Here is a 25,143-nt window from a genome sequence, read left to right as displayed (position 1 = left end):
CTTAGACTATTCAGTCCATTGTGATACCACATTGGTGAACTTCTCTCGTATCACTGAGTGCTGCCCGATTCCATGTTAATCTCAATGACAAGGGACCTCCTTTTTATAGCCGAGTCCGAACGGCGTTCCACATTGCAGTAAAACCACTTAGAGAAGCTTTAAAACACTCAGAAATGTCACGAGCATTACTGAGGTGGGATAATCCACCGCTGAAAAACTTTTTGGTGTTCGGTCGAAGTAGGAATCGAACCCACGATCTTGTGTATGCAAGGAGGGCATGCTAACCATTGCACCACAGTGGCTCCCTCCTATAGCACTTAAAACGACCGGTGTTCTTTCAGTTGAGTCAAAAGAGTGAGGAATTAACCGATGTATCCATTTAAGAAATAATCCGCTTTCAGCTTAAGAATTTCGTATTAATACCATGTGCTCTAAATTTCCTTTAAAAACATGTTAACGGCGAAATTAATTTCCAAATTCAAACTCAACTTCAAGTAGTAATTATGCTACGTTTCAAGTACAAAACATTTTTCAATTAAAGTGTTGAAAGAGCTGCTTTTCATTTTTAAACGCTTTTTTATACCCACCACCATAGTATGGTGATGGGAGTATAATAAGCTTGTCATTACGTTTGTAGAATATAGAAATATCGATTTCCGACTATATAAAGTATATATATTCTTGATCGGGAGAAATTCTAAGACGATATAACCATGTCCGTCTGGCTATCTGTCTGTAATCACGCTACGGTCTTCAATAATAAAAATATCGTGATGTTATTTTGTCTGCAGGCAGGTCAAGTTCGAATATGGGCTAATCGGTCCATGTTTTGGTATAGCTCCCATATAGACCGATCTCCCGATTTTACTTCTTGAGCTTCTAGAATCCGTAGTTTTTATCCAATTTGCCTGAAATTGGAAATCTAAATGTATTTTAGGACCATAAATAGGTGTGCCGAAAATGGTGATTATGGGTCCATGTTTTAGTATAGCTCCCATATAGACCGATCTCCCGATTTTACTTCTTGAACTTCTAGAATCCGTATTTTTTTATCCAATTTGCCTAAAATTGGAAATCGAGAGATATTTAGGACCATAAATAGGTGTGCCGAAAATGGTGATTATGGGCCCATGTTTTAGTATAGCTCCCATTTAGACCGATCTCCCGATTTTACTTCTTGAACTTCTAGAATCCGTATTTTTTTATCCAATTTGCCTAAAATTGGAAATCGAGAGATATTTAGGACCATAAAGTGGTGTGCCGAAAATGGTGAGTATCGGTCTATTTTTCGGTATAGCCCCCATATAGACCGATCTCCCGATTTTACTTCTTGAGCTTCTAGAATCCGTAGTTTTTTTTATCCAATTTGCCTAAAATTGGAAATCTAGAGGTATTTTAGGATCACAAATACGTGTGTCGAAAATGGTTATTATGGGCCCATGTTTTAGTATAGCCCCCGTATAGACCGATCTCCCGGTTTAACTTTTTGAGCTTCTAGAATCTGTTGTTGTTATCCAATTTGCCTAAAATTGGAAATCAAGAAGTATTTTAGGACCACAAATAGATCCATGCTTTGATATAGCCCCCATATAGACCGATCTCCCGATTTTACTTCTTGAACTTCTAGGATCCGTAGTTTTTTATCCAATTTGCCTGAAATTGGAAATCTGGATGTTTTTTAGGAGTATAAATAGAGGTGCTGAATATATTGTGTATCGGTACAGGTTTTGATATAGCCCCCTTATAAGGAGGCCCTCCGATTGGAGTCTAGATTCTAGAACTGTCATATAGACCGATGTAGAAGGCGCACTGATCATAAAAATTTCTTGAAACTGAATATAAAATTTCCAGATTTTACTTCTCGTACTGGTTGAACTGATCTGCTTGGGAGAATATTTGTCATGAAACCCGCTGAAATTCTATATATTATCAAGTAACCCGCTATGACGACGAATTTTCAAAGGAAAGTGGGTATTTAAGATTCGGCCCGACCGAACTTACTGCTGTATATACACTCCAACGATTTTGGTATTGATTCCGAGCCAAAGATGCGGCTTCTTTAAAATAAAGACATTTTTTAGCGACCTATCTGGCCTTAAATCTAGGATCAATAAAATTAAAATTAGGATTCAGATCTCATTTATTGAATTTTCATTTTATTATCACGGTATATTAATAAAGCTATTCACGTACAAACAATTGCCAGTTTAAAAATTCAAATTATAGAGGGTACTTCAAAGTAAAAATGTTTTCTTAATTCCAAAAAAACTTTAAATCACAGATGCAAAATCTTCAAAATAAGTCTTATCCTATATTTTGATCTTAAATCAAAAGATTCAATATTTCAGTTAATTTAAGTACGATTTCTTTAAATCAAAAATGTGTTCTTTATTTTAAGGAAATTTAGTTCAAAGACATGTGACTTTAACACAATTTACAATTTAATTAAACAAATTTTTGAAGTAAAGATTATAAACTTTTTTTAATTAAAATGTCATTATTTTAAAGAAATTTGTCCTTTAACCTAAAATTTAGGTTGCATAATCTGCAATATCACGTAAATATTTTTTTCAGTGTACTTATTGCTTTCTATTTAAGATACCAAAGGTCAACAAATTTTTAAGCTAATTTGACTTTAGTCAAACAACATTTTCTTTCATGTAAAGATATATAGATATATATATAGGTCGAATCACTTAACTATAAGGACAACTTCACGACTTCATTGAAATCTTTATCGATTTTGGAAAAAACTTTGTAGCAGAGAAATGCGTCTTCTATGCTAAGCCAAATTCGCATTCGTATTTTAAAGGAATGAAATCTTTGGAATCTTTTGAAATCTTTTTGCAAGTGTACAAAGAATTTGTATGTTGGTCGTAAAGGGTGATACGGTCAAAATTTGGTCAATATAAACTTGACGTATTTCTTTCAATTTTGCATTTAAAAAACCTGAACACCCCTCATTTTGAAGGTGTGTGTGTGTAGAATGTTGCTCCTATTTTGATTTTGGATTTCGCTCTTCAGTTGTCAAAATGCCGTCCAAGCAAGAAGAGCAGCGTATCAAGATTTTGCTCGCGCATCGCGAAAATCCGAGCTACTCGCACGCAAAGCTGGCAAAATCGATAAAAGTTGCCAAATCAACCGTTACAAATGTAATTAAAGTGTTTGGGGAACGTTTGTCGACAGCCAGGAAGTCTGGATCGGGGGGAAATCGAAAACCGGAAGCCGCTGAGACGACAAAGAGAGTTGCCGGTAGTTTCAAGCGAAACCCTAACCTCTCTCTTCGAGATGCCGCAAATAAGCTGGGTGTATCGTCTACAACCGTGCATCGAGCCAAAAAACGAGCCGGACTATCGACTTACAAGAAGGTAGTGACTCCAAATCGCGATGATAAACAAAATACGACGGCCAAAGCGCGATCCCGGAGGCTGTACACGACGATGCTGACGAAGTTTGACTGCGTGGTAATGGACGACGAAACCTACGTCAAAGCCGACTACAAGCAGCTTCCGGGACAGGAGTTTTATACGGCAAAAGGAAGGGGAAAGGTAGCAGATATTTTCAAGCACACAAAACTGTCAAAGTTCGCAAAGAAATATCTGGTTTGGCAAGCCATCTGTACCCGTGGTTTGAAAAGCAGCATTTTCATAGCTTCCGGGACTGTCAACCAAGAAATTTACGTGAAAGAGTGTTTGAATAGACGTCTGCTGCCTTTCCTGAAGAAACACGGTTGTTCCGTACTGTTTTGGCCGGATTTGGCATCTTGCCATTACGGTAAAAAGGCCATGGAGTGGTACGCCGCCAACAACGTGCAGGTGGTTACCAAGGACAAGAACCCTCCCAACACGCCAGAGCTCCGCCCAATTGAGAAATACTGGGCTATTGTCAAGCGGAACCTAAAGAAGACCAACAAAACTGCTAAGGACGAGCAGCAGTTCAAGGCAAACTGGCTTTCTGCGGCGAAGAAGGTGGACAAGGTGGCTGTACAAAATCTGATGGCAGGTGCCAAGCGTGAGGCCCGGTAATTCGGATTTGGAAAAGCGAAACGCTAACTGAATATTTTTCCTGAATTTTATACTAATTGAACTTGAAAAAGAAATTTAATTTGATTTAAAAAAAAAACGATTTCACCGATTTACACGCGTTTTCCCTTGACCAAATTTTGACCGTATCACCCTTTAAATAGTACGAACATTTTGTGCTGAGTGTCGGAATCAATACTAATGACCATTAAATTAAACACCAGATCTTTAAAACTAGTTAGGTTTTTTTCAGTGTAGATAACATACTAGAAGATTATGGCTTACACCAAATTATAAATGATAAATAGATTTAAATAGAGCTAAATTTTACTACTCACTTTAATAATTTCTTATTTAATCCATGTGAAAATTTTCCCATATTCTTCATTTTCTTTCCTTTGGCCTTAATGGATGGGCGAGCATTTGCCTTGGGTTTCTCTTGCATATCCTTCAATTCATCTGCATAATGAATTTGGCTATTGACGCCCTTGCTGCCGCTGCCGCTGCTACTGATGTCTTGCTGTATTAGTGATGGATGTTGTTTTGATTGCAGATACTCTGCATGTCCATCCATTCGTTGTTGTTTGCGTAATTTTGGTTTATCCTTTGAGAGATTCAGTCTTTTAATTCGGTAAATGTTAGATTGAGCTGTTGTTGTTTTTGTTGTTGGAGGTGAACTTGTAGTTGATGCTCCAACAGATGGCTCCACTATAGACGTGGATGTATCCTTGCGATTGCTAGTGTCCGTGTCCGTTGATTTTGCTAATTGTGCCTTTTCACCTTTGACATTGGACGTTAAGCTCAAAAGGCAGATCGTAGCACTACAACGAAAGGGAATAAAAAGGAAAAGAGCTCATTTATAATGGCAAAGAATGAAAGTGTAATGAATGGTTTGTAAATAATAATAATGGTTTATTTCCTTTTCTACTGTCTCCTTGTACATCCAGTTATTCATCAGTTTAATGAGGGTTTGTAAAGTAAGTGGAAACTTAATTTATTTGATATCCTTGTAATGGGAAACGTTGCTTCTTTTGTGGCAGGGAATTAGAAAAATTTGTAAAGGGTGCTAACAACCAGTTTAAATGATGTAAGTAGTCATTAAATTAAATACCAATGGGTAATTTAAAGGCATAGTTGTAAGAATGTTTAGAAACATACGTGATTTGAGGGATATTTGTAGGAGAATTGGAATCGTATTCAAATTTGAATTTTGAATTTTTGCTCAAACTGTTTTCAAGTCGACTTTGACTTTGTTTCTAATTTTATAAAATCGAAGTTTTGATTTTTCATGTGTAAAACAAGTTACAGGTTGGCTGATAAGTCCCCGGTCTAACAAAGAAAAACACATTTATTGTCAAAATTCGTTTTTATTATTCAACATAGTTCCCTTCAAGAGCGATACAACGATTAAAGGGTAATACGGTCAAAATTTGGTCAATATAAACTTGACGTATTTCTTTCAATTTTGCATTTAAAAAACCTGAACACCCCTCATTTTGAAGGTGTGTGTGAATGTTGCTCCTATTTTGATTTTGGAATTCACTCTTCAGTTGTCAAAATGCCGTCCAAGCAAGAAGAGCAGCGTATCAAAATTTTGCTCGCGCATCGCGAAAATCCGAGCTACTCGCACGCAAAGCTGGCAAAATCGCTAAAAGTTGCCAAATCAACCATTACAAATGTAATTAAAGTGTTTGGGGAACGTTTGTCGACAGCCAGGAAGTCTGGATCGGGGGGAAATCGAAAACCGGAAGCCGCTGAGACGACAAAGAGAGTTGCCGGTAGTTTCAAGCGAAACCCTAACCTCTCTCTCCGAGATGCCGCAAATAAGCTGGGTGTATCGTCTACAACCGTGCATCGAGCCAAAAAACGAGCCGGACTATCGACTTACAAGAAGGTAGTGACTCCAAATCACGATGATAAACAAAATACGACGGCCAAAGCGCGATCCCGGAGGCTGTACACGACGATGCTGACGAAGTTTGACTGGGTGGTAATGGACGACGAAACCTACGTCAAAGCCGACTACAAGCAGCTTCCGGGACAGGAGTTTTATACGGCAAAAGGAAGGGGAAAGGTAGCAGATATTTTCAAGCACATAAAACTGTCAAAGTTCGCAAAGAAATATCTGGTTTGGCAAGCCATCTGTACCTGTGGCTTGAAAAGCAGCATTTTCATAGCTTCCGGGACTGTCAACCAAGAAATTTACGTGAAAGAGTGTTTGAATAAACGTCTGCTGCCTTTCCTCAAGAAACACGATTGTTCCGTACTGTTTTGGCCGGATTTGGCATCTTGCCATTACGGTAAAAAGGCCATGGAGTGGTACGCCGCCAACAACGTGCATGTGGTTCCCAAGGACAAGAACCCTCCCAACACGCCAGAGCTCCGCCCAATTGAGAAATACTGGGCTATTGTCAAGCGGAACCTAAAGAAGACCAAAAAACTGCTAAGGACGAGCAGCAGTTCAAGGCAAACTGGCTTTCTGCGGCAAAGAAGGTGGACAAGGTGGCTGTACAAAATCTGATGGCAGGTGTCAAGCGTGAGGCCCGGCAATTCGGATTTGGAAAAGCGAAAGCCTAACTGAATATTTTTCCTGAATTTTATACTAATTGAACTTGAAAAAGAAATTTAATTTGATTTTTTAAATAAACGATTTCACCGATTTACACGCGTTTTCCCTTGACCAAATTTTGACCGTATCACCCTTAATAACGACCTTCCAATTTTTGATACCAAATTTGGTGGTACTCCTTCGGTTTTGCCTCAAAATAGGCCTCAGTTTCGGCGATCACCTCTTCATTGCAGCCAAATTTTTTCACTGCGAGCATCCTTTTGAGGTCTGAGAACAAGAAAAAGTCGCTGGGGCCAGATCTGGAGATTCATGAATTTTTGCCATCGTTCTCAATGACTTGTGGCACGGTGCGTTGTCTTGGTGACACAACACTTTTCTTCTTCATATGGGGCCGTTTTGCCGCGATTTCGACCTTCAAACGCTCCAAGAATGCCATAAAATAGTCACTGTTGATGGTTTTTCCCTTCTCAAGATAATCGATAAAAATTATCCCATGCGCATCCCAAAAAACAGAGGCCATTACTTTGCCAGCGGACTTTTGAGTCTTTTCACGCTTCGGAGCCGGTTCACCGGTCGCTGTCCACTCAGCCGACTGTCGATTGGACTCAGGGGTGTAGTGATGGAGCCATGTTTCATCCATTGTCACATATCGATGGAAAAACTCAGGTGTATTACGAGTTAACAGCTGCAAACACCGCTCAGAATCATCAACTTTTTTGCTCTAAACGAAAATACTTTATACGAAAGAGGAATTTCGTTTGTCTAAAATTTAATTCCGGAGGAAAATATTTTTTCTTTGGGTGTATCCTCAAGAAGTTAAATCGGTCTATATCGATGCCTTACCAAATGGACCGGAGGGTCTAAAATACCAGTATATTTACAGTTTTGTGCAAATCGGATAAACACTACGGTTTCTAGAAGCCCAAGGAGTTAAATCTGGAGATCGGTCTATGTGGAGGCTATACTAAAACATGGGTCGACACACACCATATTCGGTTGACCTATTTGTGGTCAGCCGGATTCTAGAAGTCCTAGAAATAAATTCGGGAGGTAGGTCTATATGGGGGCTATAACAAAATATGGACCAATACTCACCACCTCTTAATGTTCCTCAAATACCTCTAGAATTCCAATTTCAGACGATATGGGTGAAAACTACGAATTCTAGAAGCCCAAGAAGTAAAATCGGGAGATCAGTCTTTATAGGGGCTATTCCAAAACATGGACCGATACGGTCCATTTTCGACACACCTCTTTATGGACCCAAAATACCTCCAGATTTCCAATTTCCGGTAAATTGGATAAAAACTTCGGTCTCTAGATGTCCAAGAAGAAAAATCGGGAGATCGGTCTATATGAGGTTATACCAAAAAATGGACCGATACACCTCAGTTTCGGCACACCTATTTATGGTCATAAAATACTTCCAGATTTCAAATTTCAGGCAAATCGGATAGAAAATACAGTTTCCAGATGTCCAAGAAGCAAAATCGGGAGATATTTGGGGCTATACCAAAACATGGACCGATACACAAGGTCGTGGGTTCGATTCCTGCTTCGACCGAACACCAAAAAGTTTTTCAGCGGTGGATTATCCCACCTCTGCACTATACTATAACATATTTCAATCACTTCCTATAACTATTTTTAATCATTTTTAATTTGATTCAAAAATTGATAGTTTCATTTAAAAATAATATCAATAATTTTTTAACTATCTTATTCTTTCGAGATTGATTAAAAGTTACTTGCATCAATTAATTTTTTTCTTGAAAATGTAGAAAATTTCAGTCATTGACTTAATGTTTCTAGTTTGATTAAAAGGTTAATAGTATCAATACATTTTTTAATTGAAAAAGTTTTAAACTTCAATCAACTTTTCAATTGGGAATATTTTGGTGATAATTGTTTCTGTGTATATTTACTATAAAGCAAAAACCCGTTCAAAAATTGCAGATATTTTTCAACACTTTAGTTTAGAGACATTTTTACTTGAAACCTTGAGTGCTGCCTGAAATCGGAAATTTAAGTTGTCGTTAACGCGTATTTAAACGACTTTGAAAGGACATGAAGAAAAAAGTTGAAAAAACGAATAAATTAAAATTTGTTAAAGTACGCAAAAATCAAATTTAAAAGAGAATTGTTTCTTTATCACCCAGAGAAGGAATATGATCACCTCAAACATGTTTTAAGAGCAAAATGTTATTTTTGGGTGGTGACCATGTAACATGTTTTCCGCAACTATGTTATTTTCTCGGAAATCATGTATCTGATTTCGGCCAGCAGGTTATATTTGACGAGAAAATAACATTTTAGTGACAAATATGTTACATGGTCACCATACAAAAATAACATTTTGCTCCAGAAACATATTTGAGGTGATCATATTCCTTCTCTGCGTGATTGTATCCTTATTACAATTCTCTGCTTCTTTGGCTCGGAATCACTGCCAAAATCATTAGTGTGAAGAAAAAAATCTTTGGAACCGAAGACAAAATCTTTGGAACCGACCATGCTTCTTTTTCAGTGTGGTAAAATAAAACAATTATTAGTTAATTACGATTTCAAACACGCAGAGAAGAAACATGATTGTCACAATCATATTCGAAGAGCAAAATAATATGATAGGAGCTATTTTTGCGGCGAGCATGTAACATTTTAACCTGCAACCATGTTGGCTCAGTGAACATGGTTCTAAGAAAAATGTAATTGTCCTCATCTAAAATGTTATTATATTGATAAAAAGAATTTTGTTTGAATGAAAAGACAATGGTCACGATTTAAAATGTTATGGTATTCATTAAAAATGTTTTTCTCCTAGTTAAAAGAACATGGTCACAACCTAAAATGTTTTGATCTTTATGAAAAAACTTTTTTCATCGTCGAATAAAGGACGCCACTTGAGAAAAGAAGACAGAAAATTAATTTTATTTGTTTGTTTTATTTATAAACTAATTCATTGTTTATTTGTATTTATAATGCCGTTCAAGCAAACATCATATATTTTTACACACTCTATTTTATTTCAATTTCAACAATAAATAATTATTCCATATTTACATCGAGCTCATCAAATGTACGAACGCAGACATCATGTAACTGTAAATAAAAATAAATTATACCATATAGCAAAATGCAGAACAAAAAAACAGGTGCATTGTTTCAATTACACTTTCCTGTTATGTGTTCACATAAAACCACGTGCCACTTCTGAATAAATAAACACAAAACACAGTAAATCCGTATTCTCCGTCCATTCCAAGAAACAATCAACACACGACTGACGCGCAAAAAGTCTACCTGCTCAATGTTTTTATAAAATTCTTTTCGCTGCAAACAAGTTAAAAAATTAAATGGTCACGAATAAATGTAAATGGTCTTTATGGCCATGTAATGGTTCTAGACATGTCTATACTTAACCTATAAAAATACTTTTTTCCCTGAAAAAAGTAAAAAAAAATTGAATGGTCAGGTACATGATTTTCCGACCATTTAATGGTCTCAAATTCTATCATTTAAATGATAGAACATGTTTGCGGTATTTGAGAACCATTCAAATGCTTATTGCCACCATACATTTTTCTCCGCTCGAAAACTATTTTTACAAAGACAAAATACATGGTTTTTGCGGCAATTACATGCTCTAGATAAGCATTAAATGGATGCGGCAACCAAGTCCACACATGGTTTTTCTGTGCGTGAAGACTAAAACATTCGGGTTGTGGCCCAACAAATTATTTTAAAGAATTTAAAAGAATGACTAACAAGCAAACAAACATTTTTAGCAAAATTTAATTCACTTGAGCATCACCATATTTCTGGCCTTTAGCATGATTTTTAAATATAAGACTTAAATGGCCTCGATAATTAATCTGTGCCAGCCCAATTGAATCGACATAAATGCTCCAATTTAACTATTTTCAAAACAACAGCAAAAAAAGAAACAATTGCTTTAAATTTTTATTTCCCGTTAGATTTTTATAGAAAAAAAAAAACAGAAAAACAATGATTTTTGCTTTTTTTTTTTTGCAAAAGGAAAAAAGAACCACAAACATTAAAGACTCCACCTTAAGCATGAAACAAGAATCGAGCCCCTCAAGCGTATAATCATATCATGTATGGCCATCTAAAATAGTCTATTCATAAATTGTCTATCCCATTATTATGCTAGTTTTTTTTTTTTTTGCTTCTAGCTTGTCTGGCTGTCAGTTACAGTACGCATACAGTGTAGATATTGTGGATGGTACTACAATGTTTTGGCAAAGCGTGAAAATGGAACACCTTGAGTGGACCATAAAATCGATCTACTATAACTATTATCATTATATTCATCGTTAGCATCGTCATTTGAAAAAAAAAAAAAAAAATATACAACAGCTCAAAGACTCAAAGACAATGTCGGCTCATTTTGGAATCGCTTGTAGCCGAACCAAAAGTCATGTATTTCACCTAGATTTTTAAGAGTAACTTTAAAATGTAGTTTTTTACCTGTAGTTGCAATGTCATTCGATTTGATAGAAAATAACTCCATTTTATGGGTCGTTTTAGCCAGAGTTCTTAACAGTAACATATATCCTATAGGAAAATATTGTATATGGTCAATTGAACCTCTTGAGCTCCTAATTTTTTCCAACAGGAAGATATTAGTATTTCACCTAGATTTTAAGAGTAAAGTGATAAGTGCAGCGGAAAGTCACTGATAGCATTCCTATCACCAAATCCCGAAATTAAATTACTCCCGAATCGCTCAACATAAAATACAACAATAATCGGGAATACTTGTTGACGATTTTTGGATGAAGATTGTCTCATAATTACAGGGTCCATGTATACGCAAAGACAAAAAGGTTTGGAAAAAGTTGTTCTTTTGATACAGTTTTTTGAATTTGTTCGGAATTTTTAAACTTTTATCACCAAAATTTTTTTTGTTATAAAGATTTTATTTTTGAAATAAACAAAATACTTTTTATTCCAAAATTACAGTCCATTGCACATCTTTTCGAAATCTTGCAAACATTTTTGAAATATATGTAAAATTACATTATTTTTGTTTTCAAAACTTGTACTTTTAAGAAACTGGCCAACTAAAGCTTTTTTACATCGGCTCGTGGGCGCCAAAAGCAGTGTCGCATGTATTGGGAACCCCCCCCCCAAACTGGGGATATTTTTGAGTTGGAGACTTGGGGATTTGGTGGGGAATTTCCATAAAATTGGGGATTTTTGTTTTTAACGTTTTAAAAAAAATGTATTTCGAAAGAAAATTTTGCCAAAATTTTATTTCTATATATAGTTTTGTCAAAATTTTGTTCCTATAGAAAGTTTTCTCAAAATTTTGTTCCTATAGAAAATTTTGTCAAAATTTTATTTCTATAGAAAATTTTGTAAAAATTTTATTTCTATGGAAATTTTTGTCAAAATTTTATTTCTATAGAAAATTTTGTCGAAATTTTATTTCTATACAGAAAATTTTGCCCAAATTTTTTTTCTATAGAAAGTTTTGTCAAAATTTTATTCCTATAGAATATTTTGTACAATTTTATTTCTGTATAGAAAATTATGTCAAGTTTTGATTTCTATATAGAAAATTTTGTCAAAATTTGATTTCTGTATAGAAAATTTTGTCAAAATATTATTCCTATAGAAAATTTTGTAAAATTTAATTTCTATAGAAAAGTATGTCAAAATGTTATTTCTATAAAAAAATTTTGTCAAAATTTTATTTTTAGAGAAAATTTTGTAAAAATTTTATTCTATAGAAAGTATTGTCAAAATTTTATTTCTATAGAAAATTTTGTCAAATCTTTATTTCTATATAGAAAATTATGTCAAAAATTTATATCTATATAGAAAACTTTGTCAAAATTTTATTCCTATAGAAACTTTCGTCAAACTTGTATTTCTATAGACAATTTTGTCAATATTTTATTTCTATAAAAAATTTTGTCAAAATTTTATTTCTATACAAAATTTTGTCACAAATTTATTTTTACATAAAATTTTGTTACAAGTTTATTTTTAGAGAAAATTTTGTCCCTATTTTATTCTATAGAAAATTTTGCCAAAACTGTATTTCTAGAGAAAATTTTGTCAAAACTTTATTTCTATATAGAAAATTATGTCAAAAATTTTATTTCTATATAGAAAACTTTGTCAAAATGTTATTCCTATAGAAAATTTTGTCAAAACTTTATTTCTATATAGAAAATTATGTCAAAAATTGTATTTCTATATAGAAAATTTTGTCAACATTTTATTTATATATAGAAAATTATGTCAAAAATTTTATTTCTATATAGAAAACTTTGTCAAAATGTTATTCCTATAGAAAATTTTGTCAAAACTTTATTTCTATATAGAAAATTATGTCAAAAATTGTATTTCTATATAGAAAATTTTGTCAAAATTTCATTTATATATAGAAAATTATGTCAAGATCTTATTTCTATATAGAAAATTATGTCAAAATCTTATTTCTATATAGAAAACTTTATCCAAATTTTATTTGTATATAGAATATTTTGTCAACATTTTATTTCTATATAGAAAATTATGTCAAAATTTTATTTTTAGAGAAAATTTTGTCAAAATTTTATTCTATAGAAAACTTCATGAAAACTTTATTTCTATAGAAAATTATTTCAAAATTTTATTTCTATAGAATTTTCTATATAGAAAACTTTGTCAAAATTTTATTCCTATAGTACATTTTGTGAAAATTGTATTTCTATAGAAAATTTTGTCAAAACTTTATTTCTTTATAGAAAATTATGTCGAAATTTTATTTCTATATAGAAAATTATGTCAAAATCTTATTTCTATATAGAAAATTATGTCCAGATTTTATTTCTATATAGAAAATTTTGTCCAAATTTTATTTCTATACAGAACATTTTGTCAACATTTTATTTCTATATAGAAAATTATGTAAAAACTTTATTTCTATATAGAAAATTATGTCAAAATTTGATTTCTATATAGAAAACTTTGTCAAAAATGTATTCCTATAGATAATTTTGTCAAAATTTTATTCCTATAGAAAATTTTGTAAAATTTTATTTTTATAGAAAATTTTGTCAAAATTTTATTTTTAGAGAAAATTTTATGAAAATTTTATTTCTATAGAAAATGTTTTTTAAAATTTTATTTCTATAGAAAATTATGTCAAAATTTTATTCCTATATAGAAAACTTTGTCAAAATTGTATTCCTAAGAACATTTTGTCAAATTTGTATTTCTATAGAAAATTTTGTCAAAATTTTATTTCTATATAGAAAATTTTGTCAACATTTTATTTCTACACACAAAAAAAATTTTTCTGATTCAATCACGAAATTAATTGATCCAATTAATTTTTTAATTGAAATGTCTTCAATCACGAAAATGATAGTATCAATCACAGTTTTAATTGGGCATAGCAAAAATTCTTGATTAAAATATTAATTGATGTCATTAGCAATTTTCAATTAATTTTTTAATTGATTCAATTAAAAATTTAATTGATTTTGAATGCAAACCCTAATTAATTTTTTATTTAAAAAGGTAACTATTTTCAATTACTTTCTGAATTTTTTTATTACTTTCTGAGTTTTTATTTGGATTAAGAAATGTTCATCACTTTTTTAACTGACTTAGTCTTCCGAATTTGATTAAAAAGTTAATTGTATCAATTAATTTTTTAATTAAAAATTTTAAAATTTTCAATCATTAACTTAATTAACTTTATGTTCTATCTTGATTAAAAAGTTAATTGTATCAATTAATTTATTAATTGAAAATATATTCAACTTCAATTAACTTTTTAATTGGAAATATTTTGGTGATATTTTTTTCTGTGTATATTTCTGAAAAAAGATTGAACCCACCAGGAAGAAAACTTTCGGTTAATTTTAGAAAATTTTGAATATTTGTAGAAAATTTTAACTAAACAGTATTACAAACGTTGGCATCACGCCGATGTCATAAGAATAAGTAAATATTTTGCGACAAATTCAAGAAAATTTTGTAAAATTTTATTTCAATAGAAATTTTTGTCAAAATTTTATTTCCATACAAAATTTTGTCAAAGTTTTATTTTTTAGAGAAAATTTTGCCAAAACTTTATTTCTATATAGAAAATTATGTCAAAATTTGATTTCTATATAGAAAATTATGTCAAAATTTAATTTCTATATAGAACATTTTGTCAAAAATTTATTTCTATATAGAAAATTTGTTCAAAAATTTACTTCTATATGGAAAATTGTGTCAAAATTTTATTTCTATATAGAAATTTTTTTCAACATTTTATTGCTATATTTCGCATTTGATTTCTATATAGAAAATTATGTCAAAATGTGATTTCTATATAGAAAATTATGTCAAAATTTGATTTCTATATAGAACATTTTGCCAAAAATTTATTTCTATATAGAAAATTTTTTCAAAAATTTATATATATATATATGGAAAATTGTGTCAAACCTTTATTTCTATATAGAATTTTTTTTCAACATTTTATTGCTATATTTCTGAAAAAAAACAGCGAACCCACCAGGAAGAAAACTTTCGGTTAATTTTCGAAAATTTTGAATATTTGTAGAAAATTTTAACTAAACAGTATTACAAATCACGCATCACGCAGATGTCATAAAAATAAGTGAATATTTTTGACAAATTCAAGAAAATTTATTAGTCATAACTAAGTTTTTTTTTCAATTGTTAAAGAAAATTTTGTAGTTTGAAGAAAAAACTTGGAGTTCAAAATTGCAAGAAGTTCACGATGGACGCATTTTTGGTAAAATTTACAAATTTAAAGAAATTCTGAACTATTTTGTGGAAGACATGAATTTAGTTAATCTTTATGCTTTATTCCTCGGTTTTAGTAAATTTAACTAACGTACACAAAAAAACTATTAGAGTAAAGGAAACTTTCTCCAAATATAATAATTCCATGAACTAAAATAAAGTTAAATTGGTTTTAGTGAAATAGAAATTTCACTTTTTTTTTTGAGTGCAGCTTTTACTTTTTCCTCATTCAAAAACTGAAACACCGATGAAACTGAAGAGTTTTATTACAATTTTGGGGATAAAAGCATCGTTGGGTATACCTAAAAACTCGTTTGAGAAGTGTTTCATGGATTGCAAAAGAATCGGTGACAAGATGGTTATTGATGAATAAATAAGAACTCTTGGGAAAATCTATTATGTTTTAAAGAAATTTCTTATATGCGTTCCATGGTGGTGAATATTTAAGTTTCGACACGGCCAACCTAATATAGGTTAAAGGTTAGGTTAAAGTGGCAGCCCGATTAAGATTCAGGCTCACTTAGACTATTCAGTCCATTGTGATACAGCCTAATATACTTTTTTCTATTTATATCGTTTCATGTAATTTAATACTATAACAAAGAAGTTTTCCAAATCCTTCGAAATGTATAAATAACTTAACATATAGTTAATGCGGCCCATTAAGAATTGAAATCAATTGTCCATAGTGGTGGATTGCCGATACTTTGTCGATGCAGTAAAATCAGTGCAACCCTGCAACAATAAACAAAGTCTTAAATAGAATTTGATAGCCCATAAATGACATACAAAAGCATTGCAAATAATTTTAATCAATAATGGTTACACTTGCACTGAGAGAGAACTAGATGTGTTAAAAGTGCGATTGGTGGCATTAAAATACGCGCAAACAAATAATGTTTTTTTTTTTTGTTTAAAGGGTGTGGACAAACTTCATGTTTGCCCAAATTCTTATGAATTTAATTATTTTTTTTTTATTTATGAATTTTTATGAATTACACATTAATGAATTACATTTTTGAATTAATGAATTATGAATTAAATTGTACTCTCTATTTTGCTTTGAATTATAAATGTGAATTGTTTTGAATAACTTTTAGTAAAATCTTACTGAATTATTATCGATAAAATCTATTGTGAATTTTTCCTAATTGAATTTAGTACACTAAGCTATCATTGGTTTAAGACGCTTTCTTTTGTATTCACTTTCCCTCCAACTTTCAAACGGTGAGCATCAAAACCCATTTCTCCTCTCCTTTACTTTCTTCTCTATTTTCAATAAAACATTGTATTACCATATAAACTAAAACATTTCTGTGTTATCATTTATTTTCTTTCCGGTGGTTACTTCCTCATAACATTGTTGATTGTTTCTCATTGCTCTGAGAAATAATCAACAAAACCCGCTCATACAGTCCACTGGCTTTCTACAGGGGTATTTCACCAAACAACAAATCACCTGGTTGCTCCACTTCTCTGCTTTGAAATTCCCCCCAACCCTTTCATGGTCCTTCGAGCCGGATTTCCTCTCAAGAAAATAATAGCAAATGACCCGAAATTACTTTCTCACATCCCATCTCAAGATTTATACGATTCAGACTTCTTGCGGTTTCATGAATCAAGTTCAACAAAAACTTTAGGAGTGAAATGGAATGCTTTATCCGTTTCATTCACATATTCATTGAAACCCTTTGAATGTAATCAATTGATGACAAAGCGCATGGTATTATCGGCTATTGCGCAATTATTTGATCCTGCGGGGTGGATAGCTCCAGTCATCATCAGATCCAAAATCTTAATGCAGCAGTTATGGCTCGAAGGTATTGGATGGGATGACAACCTTAGCCCAGAATCTCAATCAACCTGGGAGAGGCTTGTGTCTGATCTTTCTCACGTGAATTCCATTACTATACCAAGATGGTTACAATACTGTCCAAGTGACAAACTAGAGATTCACGGTTTCTCAGATGCGTCTCAGGCTGCATATTGTGCATGCGTTTATATTCGCTGCCAAACTCAGAAATTTGTCGTCTTCTCTAATCTGCTTGTTGCTAAAAGTAAAGTTGCACCGCTTAAACCAGTTTGTTTACCGAGATTGGAATTGAATGGCGCATATCTTTTAGCGAAGCTGGTTAAATACGTTGTCTCAACATTAAACTTTAAATTCAGTTCCATAACATTATGGACAGATTCTTCCATAGTACTGGGATGGCTTTCGAAACCCCCTTGGTCTTGGGAGACATATGTGGCGAATCGGACCGCTCAGATTCACGATCTGGTTCCGGAAGGTATTTGGCGGCATGTTCCCACACATGATAACCCGGCCGATTTAGGCACTAGGGGCTGCCGGCCCCAAGATTTGGTTGATAATTCTTTATGGTTTAATGGTCCGAACTGGTTGACTAGGCCACACACAGCCTGGCCAGAAAATAATCCCCTTGTGGCTCCGGAGATCGGAAAACGTACAACCGTTCACACATATCATGATGCGATTGAGGAGCCAGACATCTTACTCAGATTTTCGTCCTATACTCGTGCATTACGAGTAATATCATATATGTTTAGATTTTACAACAATTGTCTCAGTCGAATTAAATCGGGATCGAGACTTTCGCAACCATTTCTTACGCAACATGAGGTGAAATTGGTAAATAAATAAATGGTAAATAAAGATGAATATATATAAATTGAAAAAAAATTGGTGAAATTTCGTCTAATCACATTATCTCAGAGTAAATTTTACCCAGTTGAATATAACAATCTCCTTCAGTCTAAATTAATAGAAAATAAGAGCACATTGAAGTGTTTGAATCCTTTTCTTGATCAAGAGAATATTATGCGAGTGAATGGAAGGCTTGCTGATTCATCTCTGTCGTACAACGAACGCTACCCTATAATTCTTCCGGGGAATTCTCGTCTCTGCTTTTTTTATATTTGTCACACTTACACCAGGTGCTGGCACACGCTGATTGTGTAATGTGTAGGATGGTACAAACAGAATTTTATATCTCACGCCTGAAACCAAGAGTGAAAAGTATCATACATAAATGTAAAACATGCATCATATTTAAACAGAAATCATGCAGCCAAATAATGGCTCCTCTTCCACCCTTGAGGTGTACTCTTTCTCCTCCCTTTCATATAACAGGCATTGATTTTGCAGGGCCTTTTGAACTAAAAAGTTCCACATTGCGAAAATCTCCTATCATAAAAGGCTACGTCTCAATTTTTGTCTGTTTCGCGACTAAAGCTATCCATTTGGAGCCTTGCTCGGAACTCTCAACTTTGGCATTTGAAGCCGCATTCACACGATTCGTCGGGAGGCGGGGGCTACCCCAAAGGGTTGTTTCCGATAATGGGAGAAATTTTATTGGGGCTAGTCGGAAAATGCTGAAAGAATTCGCCAGCTTTGTTAAAACGACAGCTCACGATATCTCTCAGAAATATTCAGCTCATGGCTTCGAATGGCAATTTATTCCACCCCACGCACCCCATATGGGAGGACTGTGGGAATCGGCGGTCAAAAGCTTTAAGCATCATTTTAAGCGCATTGCTGGAGCACACCGATTCACATTTGAACAATTTGCAACAATTCTCGCACGAATAGAGGGAATTCTCAATTCACGACCGATCTCAGCAATCTCAGAGGATCCCTCAGATTTGTTGGCACTGACACCAGGTCATTTTTTAAAAGGGTCACCGATCATGTCCTTCCCAGAAACACCAGCACAGAATATTTCACTAGTTAATAGATGGACGAAGTTGAAAGCTCTTCACCACCAATTTGCCATAAGGTGGAAAGAGGACTACCTCAAAACTCTACATAAACGATATAAATGGAAAAACTCTTCTCCGAATTTAAAGATAGGTGATCTCGTTGCAGTAATGGATGATCTGCTTCCACCTAACGACTGGCGTTTAGGTCGAATTGTTGATACTCACCGTGGTTCCGATGATAATATACGGGTGGCGGATGTTAGAATCGCATCCGGGATAATCACACGACCAATTGTTAAATTATGCTACTTACCACTTCTAGATCAAACTCCTTCCGACTCATCCACCTAACATTAGAAACTCTCATGATCATTTCTTTTCCCAACTTTTTCTTTCCCACTCCATTTCCATTTCCTACACTAAAGTCATATCCCATTACAGATCCTTTCATCCCAAAATGTCGTATCATCGGGTTTATGAATGCGCCATTTGCAAGGAAAGGCACTCTTTGCGTGACTGTCCTATTTTTATTATGATGACGGTAGCGGATAGACGGGTTACAGTGCGCAATCACAAGTACTGTATGAACTGCCTCGCTAAAAGCCACACTGTTGAGAACTGCCACTCTTCGCAAACGTGCCGAAAGTGCGGTTACCAGCACCATACGATGCTTCACCCTCAAATCTCCCTGACTCCTACAGCCACGACTCCATCCTGCTTCACCCCGAGAACGACAAACAACAAATCACCTGGTTGCTCCACTTCTCTGCTTTGAAATTCCCCCCAACCCTTTCAGGGTGATACGGTCAAAATTTGGTCAATATAAACTTGACGTATTTCTTTCAATTTTGCATTTAAAAAACCTGAACACCCCTCATTTTGAAGGCGTGTGTGTGTAGAATGTTGCTCCTATTTTGATTTTGGAATTCACTCTTCAGTTGTCAAAATGCCGTCCAAGCAAGAAGAGCAGCGTATCAAAATTTTGCTCGCGCATCGCGAAAATCCGAGCTACTCGCACGCAAAGCTGGCAAAATCGCTAAAAGTTGTCAAATCAACCGTTACAAATGTAATTAAAGTGTTTGGGGAACGTTTGTCGACAGCCAGGAAGTCTGGATCGGGGGGAAATCGAAAACCGCTGAGACGACAAAGAGAGTTTCCGGTAGTTTCAAGCGAAACCCTAACCTCTCTCTCCGAGATGCCGCAAATAAGCTGGGTGTATCGTCTACAACCGTGCATCGAGCCAAAAAACGAGCCGGACTATCGACTTACAAGAAGGTAGTGACTCCAAATCGCGATGATAAACAAAATACGACGGCCAAAGCGCGATCCCGGAGGCTGTACACGACGATGCTGACGAAGTTTGACTGCGTGGTAATGGACGACGAAACCTACGTCAAAGCCGACTACAAGCAGCTTCCGGGACAGGAGTTTTATACGGCAAAAGGAAGGGGAAAGGTAGCAGATATTTTCAAGCACATAAAACTGTCAAAGTTCGCAAAGAAATATCTGGTTTGGCAAGCCATCTGTACCTGTGGCTTGAAAAGCAGCATTTTCATAGCTTCCGGGACTGTCAACCAAGCCTTTCCTGAAGAAACACGGTTGTTCCGTACTGTTTTGGCCGGATTTGGCATCTTGCCATTACGGTAAAAAGGCCATGGAGTGGTACGCCGCCAACAACGTGGTGGTTCCCAAGGACAAGAACCCTCCCAACACGCCAGAGCTCCGCCCAATTGAGAAATACTTGGCTATTGTCAAGCGGAACCTAAAGAAGACCAAAAAACTGCTAAGGACGAGCAGCAGTTCAAGGCTTTCTGCGGCGAAGAAGGTGGCTGTACAAAATCTGATGGCAGGTGTCAAGCGTGAGGCCCGGCAATTCGGATTTGGAAAAGCGAAAGCCTAACTGAATATTTTTCATGAATTTTATACTAATTGAACTTGAAAAAGATATTTAATTTGATTTTTTAAATAAACGATTTCACCGATTTACACGCGTTTTCCCTTGATAAAATTTTGACCGTATCACCCTTTAGGTTAGATATAGTGGCAGCCCGTATTTCCTCTCAAACGAAATTTCAGACAAAGAACCACCGTTACCTTTTGGTTTTGGTTGTAAGTAAATTTGTTCGGAAGAAGAGTATACAATTTTTGTGGTAAAGATTTACTTTTTTAGAGGATGTGAAAACAATTTAATAAATAGTACCCTTTTCACTGTAATAGGACAAATGTACAAGCAGACTGAGAATCGAACCGGAAACCATACAATTTGTATGCAAACACTGGGCCGTGTAGATCTTGTTGTCATTAACAGACAATTATTTATACAGTCATCAATGCACAAGCAAGCTATATCATCAAAAAATTATATATATATATACACCACTTGTTGAGCGCACACACAAGCCGATGTAAATAAACTTTTTTTAAAGTAAACAAACCGGTCCCATTCTTACGAATGATGTAGGTTAGGTTAGGTTAGGTGGCAGACCGATGTATCAGGCTCACTTAGACTATTCAGTCCATTGTGATACCACATTGGTGAACTTCTCTCTTATCACTGAGTGCTGCCCGATTCCATGTTAAGCTCAATGACGGGGACCTCCTTTTTATAGCCGAGTCCGAACGGCGTTCCACATTGCAGTGAAACTACTTACACCGAAAAAAAGTGAACTGTTTTATAGGAAGAATGAACTACCTCGCACGAAAATTTAACTAAATTTTACTCCACATTTTGAGATTTCCACAAAGCGTTGTTGAAACCAGGAAATTTTAATGCCCTTTTGTACTTTTTAACTGCACTTCACGAAATTACATCCTCTCATAGAAGAAAAACTTAACTAAAAGTAAAGAAGAAAATCATTGGCGCTAAATCATGACCATTTTTACCATACAGTAGTTCATTCCAACTATTTTTGGGAATCGTACGAAAATCTTCTTTTGCTTTAGTTCATATTGAACTTATGTGTACGGCCATTGAACTTTATACTCACGTTTAGTTCATAAAATTTTTGAGACATACTTAAAAGAAGTAAGATTTCATTAAGCTGTGGAAAATTTCTATAAAAATAATAAAATTTAACTACAAGCAAATAAATTTTTTCCAATAAAAATAAGTTAAATTTAGCGTTAGTTTAACTACGAAAATTTTTTTCTGTGTATATTTTTAGTGACACGGAATTCTCCACTTGCCAGGCTATAGAACACCCCATATTTTTTTGTTAAAAATACAATTAAGGAATAGTTTAATGTTGTAAGGAATAAGTGTGAAGACAAAACAAAAACATAAAATTTGCAGCTAGAAAAAGAAAATTGAAACCATGTTCGAATCTCCAGTTTTTATTTCATGTTACGCTTCTTATCTTTGATTGATGAAAAGGCACGTTCTGGGTAAACTTGCTTGCCACTGTTGATGGATTGGAATTATGACGTCTACAAGTGGGATGGGCAAAGGTTATTGAACAAGTGAATTGCAATTTGTAAATAAAAAAAAAAAACTAAACAAACAGGGTCAAAAGTTCGGCCGTACCGAATCATTAGTAAAGGGTAATTTTGTAAGAGCTATAAGAAATGTAAAAAAAACAAGAAGGTATATACGGCCGTAAGTTCGGCCAGGCCGAATCTTATGTACCCTTCACCATGGATTGCGTAGAAAGTTCTACTAAAGACTGTCATCCACAATCGAATTACTTGGTTTGTGGTAATACTTGCCGATGACCTTGCCATCTTAAAACTTCTTAACATCGTCCTCTAAATTGTATATAAGATAGTCCATACGTGGTATATATTAGAAAAAAATATTAAATACGTATATAATTCAGTTCTTGACCCGGTATATGGTATATAGGGAAGTGTATAAATAATTACCAACGGATATGAAGTTTTGAGCGGTAATTAGAGAGACGAATTGAAATATGGGGGTCGCTTTATATGGGGGCTATATACAATTAAGAACCGATATGAACCAATTTTGGCATGGTTGTTAGCGGCCATATACTATAACAATGTAGTAAATTTCAACCGAATCGGATGAATTTTGCTTCTCCAAGAGGCTTTGGAGGCCAAATCTGGGGATCGGTTTATATGGGGACTATATATAATTATAGACCTATATTGATTTTTGCATGATTGTTAAAGACCATATACTAAAACCACATTCCAAATTTTAACCAGATCGGATGAGTTTTGCTCCTCCAATAGGCTCTGGAGCAGGGATGGAAAATACAATTTTTAAGAAAGTACGAAAAAGGTATTTTCTTGAGGGAAACAGTACTTTTCACAAAATATCAACAAAAATTCAATTGGAAGATTATTGTCAAAAGCTCCTTTATACTGAATTTTACATAAAATAACATTTTGTTTAAATAATTTTTGTTAAAACAATTTTCTATAGAAATAAAATTTGGACAAAATTTTCTATCGAAATAAAATTTTTATAAAATTTTCTATAGAAATAAAATTTTGACAAAATTTTCTATAAAAGTAAAATTTTAACAAAATTTTCTATAAAAATAAAATTTTTACAAAATTTTCTATCGAAATAAAATTTTGACAAAATTTTCTATCGAAATAAAATTTTGACAAAATTTTCTATCGAAATAAAATTTTGACAAAATTTTCTATCGAAATAAAATTTTGATAAAATTTTCTATAGATATAAAATTTTGATAAAATTTTCTACAGATATAAAATTTCGACAAAATATTCCATAGAAATAAAATTTTGACAAAATTGTCTATAAAAATAAAATTTTGACAAAATTTTTCTATAGAAATAAAATTTTGACAACATTTTCTATAGTAATAAGATGTTGACAAAATTTTCTATTAAAACAAGTAAGAAAGTCTAAAGTCGGGCGGGGCCGACTATATTATACCCTGCACCACTTTGTATATGTAAATTTTCGATACCATATCACATCCGTCAAATGTGTTGGGGGCTATATACAAAGGTTTGTCCCAAATACATACATTTAAATATCACTCGACCTGGACAGAATTTGATAGACTTTTACAAAATCTATAGACTCAAAATTTAAGTTGGCTAATGCACTAGGGTGGAACACAATTTTAGTAAAAAAATATGGGAAACATTTAAATCTGAAGCAATTTTAAGGAAACTTCGCAAAAGTTTATTTATGATTTATCGCTCGATATATATGTATTAGATGTTTAGGAAAATTAGAGTCACTTTTATAACTTTTCGACTAAGCAAGGAAAATGTTGGTATTTTGACCATTTTTGTCGAAATCTGAAAAACATATATATGGGAGCTATATTTAAATCTGAACCGATTTCAACCAAATTTGGCACGCATAGCAACAATGCTAATTCTACTCCCTGTGCAAAATTTCAACTAAATCGGAGTTAACAATTGGCCTCTGTGATCATATGAGTGTAAATCGGGCGGAAGCTATATATGGGAGATGTATCTAACTCTGAACCGATTTCCACCATATTTGGCGCGCATAGCTACAATGCTAATTCTACTCCCTGTGCAAATTTTCAACCAAATTGGGGTAAAACTCTGGCTTCTGGGACCGTATTAGTCCATATATATTGTAGCTATATCTAAATCTGAACCGATTTCAATAAAATTTGGCACACTTGACTATTGTACTAATTGTTCATCTTGTGCAAAATTTTAAGTAAATTCGGGTAAAACTCTGGGTTCTGGGGCCATATAAGCCCATATCGGGCGAAATATATATATGGGAGCTATATCTAAATCTGAACCGATTTCGTCCAAAATCAATAGGGATCTATTCTGAGCCAAAACACATACCTGTGCCAAATTTGAAGTCGATTTGACTAAAACTGTGACCTAGACTTTGATTACAAACATGTGTTCACGGACAGACGGACATGGCTATATCGACTCAAGAGCCCACCCTGAGCATTTTGGCCAAAGACACCATGTGTCTATCTCTTCTCCTTCTGGGTGTTGCAAACATATGCCATAACTTATAATACCCTCTTCCACAGTGTGGCGCAGGGTATAAAAACGGCACAAAATTGTCTACACACAAGGTACTAAATCATTCGCGGGGGTACAACG

At 33.9% G+C, this 25,143-nt stretch overlaps 1 protein-coding gene across 4 annotated transcripts in view; it reads right to left on the bottom strand.

Moving 5' to 3' along the window:
- Nucleotides 1-25,143, bottom strand: part of LOC142222266 (uncharacterized) — a 129,192-nt gene that overhangs the window by 64,172 nt on the left and 39,877 nt on the right. For all 4 annotated transcript variants that reach the window (XM_075292299.1, XM_075292298.1, XM_075292301.1 and 1 more), the window contains exon 3: nt 4,361-4,843. In XM_075292299.1, coding sequence (XP_075148414.1) covers nt 4,361-4,843 — 483 coding nt within the window. The remainder of the gene's footprint in view (nt 1-4,360; nt 4,844-25,143) is intronic.

Source organism: Haematobia irritans, chromosome 1 (genome assembly GCF_050003625.1).
Source record: "Haematobia irritans isolate KBUSLIRL chromosome 1, ASM5000362v1, whole genome shotgun sequence".
NCBI classification, from domain to species: domain Eukaryota; kingdom Metazoa; phylum Arthropoda; class Insecta; order Diptera; family Muscidae; genus Haematobia; species Haematobia irritans.
Note: the sequence above shows the minus strand (reverse complement) of the source record. Positions and strands in the feature narration are given on the sequence as shown.